The 2,751-nt window shown below is 34.4% G+C and overlaps 1 protein-coding gene across 1 annotated transcript; it reads right to left on the bottom strand.

The window, feature by feature from the left end:
• Positions 1-281: 281 nt before the first annotated feature.
• On the bottom strand, positions 282-1,682 carry LOC131037880 (uncharacterized). The gene is made up of 2 exons (XM_057970120.2): positions 963-1,682; positions 282-881 (listed from the first exon to the last, which is right to left on the bottom strand). Exons 1-2 carry the CDS (start codon positions 1,680-1,682, stop codon positions 282-284), a joined length of 1,320 nt encoding a protein of 439 aa, XP_057826103.2.
• Between the last annotated feature and the right edge of the window lie 1,069 nt (positions 1,683-2,751).

Raw genomic sequence — 2,751 nt, 5'->3', positions numbered from 1 at the left:
AGGTGCTCATCTTAGGTGTAACAAGGATTGCCCCAGTTTCCTTGTAAGATCTTTGTAGGATCTTCACCTTGGCTATCAGTTGTGTTTGCAATTCCTGCAATGATCTGACTCTCTTCACCTATTCATGCTCATATACTTTCAGCTTATGTTGAAGTTCAACAATGGATTGACCAAAACTAATTGTACAGTCATTAAGGGGTCTAAATGACTCACTAAGAACTTCAAGTTCTTTCTCTGCTTCCTCCTTCTTCATCTTAAAGTTAGCACAAAATAATGAAAACTTAGATTTTACCTCCGATTTCAAGTGCTTCTTTCAAATAGTCTTTATTGACAGTGAGAGAAACTTTCCCTATATCAATTTCAGTCATTAATTGCTCTGTTCTTTTTTTCTTGTAATTCTTCTCAACGCTCATATAAGTTGCATCTTCTAAAGAATTCATCTGCTCTCCAACATCATAATAAAGTTGTCTAAGCTTGTCAATAGGAGTGGAAAAATTGTTTGTATCAGTCTCTGGTAGGAGACTTGACAAAATTTCAACTGCATTTTGTATGGTCTCTACCTCCTTTTGCTGCTCCAAAAGTCTCTTCTTTTGTGAATGAGACTGCATGACTGTTGCAATGTTCATCAATTCTGTAGCACTCAAATTGTCCATGTCCAATGGTCCTTGTATGATTATAGAATCATTGTCAGTTTCATCATCAACTTTCTTTTTGGAATCAAGTGACAAAGGTGTCACTTTTGGCACATTGTCCTCTATTTTCTCTTTTTCTTCCTTTTCTTTGTCTTTATCTTCTAACTTCTCTTTTTGATTTTCTTCATTACTAGACTTTACTGGTGGTGGTTGTGTATCAGTAGTTGGTGCATTAACTGGTGGCTCATCCTTCTTTTATTTTGTCTTATCTTTATTATTGTTAGTATCATTTATCGATGGTGGTTGAATGTCAATAGTCTAAATGTTCACCGATGGCTCATAAGAGCTCTTTTCTTCTTCAATTTTCCTCTCTTCTTGTCCTTGTTCTTGTTCTTGTTCTTCAGTCATTTGAACATTAACATGTTTCATATCTATATTATCAGCAATATTAGCATCAACGCCATTATCAATATCATCACCATTACCAATATCATTATTAGGAATAATCACAAGTTCAGTCTGTGTGTTCACTAGTTGGTCATCTAGCAAAATTTCATCAAGTTGTAGATCTTCAATTTGTACATCATCTAGAAGATCTTCTTCTTTAAGTGTCTCTGATTTCTCTTCCTCATCTTTTTCCTCATCAATAGGAATTAGACCCAAATATTTCTTTATCAAAATTTTAGTCTCTTTTTGGACTGATTGGGTTTCTCCAATAAGCATTCTAATCAACCTCTTCTTTGATCTAAAAGATGACTTAGAATTCATAAGTACATCCTCTAGTTGCTCCTTAGTTACCTCCAGTTGAAGATTCTTGAGTGTATATTCAACAAATTCTCTATCTTTTTTCATTACATCCTTCCATCTTGCATCAATCTTATTGTATAAAGAATTAGGAATTTTCCCGTGCAATTCAATAAGGGCCTTATTGAATTTATCCATAATATATACAACTGCATCTTCAATTTCTATTTGTTCTTTTTCAGTCAAATGATTAAACAATGAATTAAATCTTTTATAAATTCCATAATTTTTAATAAGCATAATCATTCTCTCACAAGTATCATGTAATGTTACTGGTTTCTTTGAAGATTTAGCATATGTCTTTTTGGTAACCTTAGGATTTTTGACACTAGCCCTTAGGGTTGTCTTTTCTTCATCAAATTTAGTTGCCTCTTTATTAACAAATAGTTTCTTTTCCTATTGTTTCTTCCTTTTACCAGACTTTACTGGTTCATTAGGGGGATCAACAATCTTTCCCTTCTTCTGGAATTGAATCTTTGAATATTTATCTGTCAGTTTCTCTTTCGTAACAACTTCTAGTTTTTTCTTTTTCTATAGCTTTCTCCTTTCCATCTCTTGTCTACATACCGATGGAGGTACCAGTGAGAGTGCTTGATTTTGTAGCCTGTTGAGCAACATGTTTAGCTTTTTCTTTTGCAATGGCCTCCTTTGTAAATCCTGCTTGTCAACTTCCTTTCTAACTTTCTTTGCTATAACTAGTTTTTGGAGTTCAGAGTGCACTTGAAGGGATTTCTCCTTGTAAGTACCAAACCTCTCTGTTGTGGTATCAACCGATTGTCCAAGAAAATGATTTGCATATGCTATTAGAAGATCCTTGTCAACTTTGTATCCCATGGGTAAGATTCATGTAGTCCAAGGCTCAACTACCTCCATAATGCAAGTGTCTGTATCAACCATAAAACATATAGTGCCCTCTTACCGGTTGACAACTTTTGCCAATATTCTCACCCTTGCATGCATCTTCTTCTGAAATTCCTTGAAATACCCTCATGCAATCTTGTCAAAATAATTTCCAATCACTCTAATGTTGTTCTTCATTTTTACTAATACAAGGATGCCTTCAATCCATTGAATATCACCAATACCAGGGAAATAATTCTGAAAATAAAAGAATAATCCAAGAATCAATTGACCAAATTTGAATCTTAACCTTTTATCCTTCTTGATGGATTCCAGGTTTAGCACAAGTTGACTCCTCAAATCCTCTAACAGGTCATAGTCAACATCTTACTTTATCATCTGGTGTGCAGTGCGAATAGCAGCAACATGGATGTTGTTCATCCTGCTAGAATAGTAGATCTGGTAACCAATAACC

This window comes from Cryptomeria japonica, chromosome 4 (genome assembly GCF_030272615.1).
Source record: "Cryptomeria japonica chromosome 4, Sugi_1.0, whole genome shotgun sequence".
NCBI classification, from domain to species: Eukaryota; Viridiplantae; Streptophyta; class Pinopsida; order Cupressales; family Cupressaceae; genus Cryptomeria; species Cryptomeria japonica.
The sequence above is the reverse complement of the archived record's forward strand: the minus strand, read 5'-3'. Positions and strand labels throughout refer to the sequence as shown.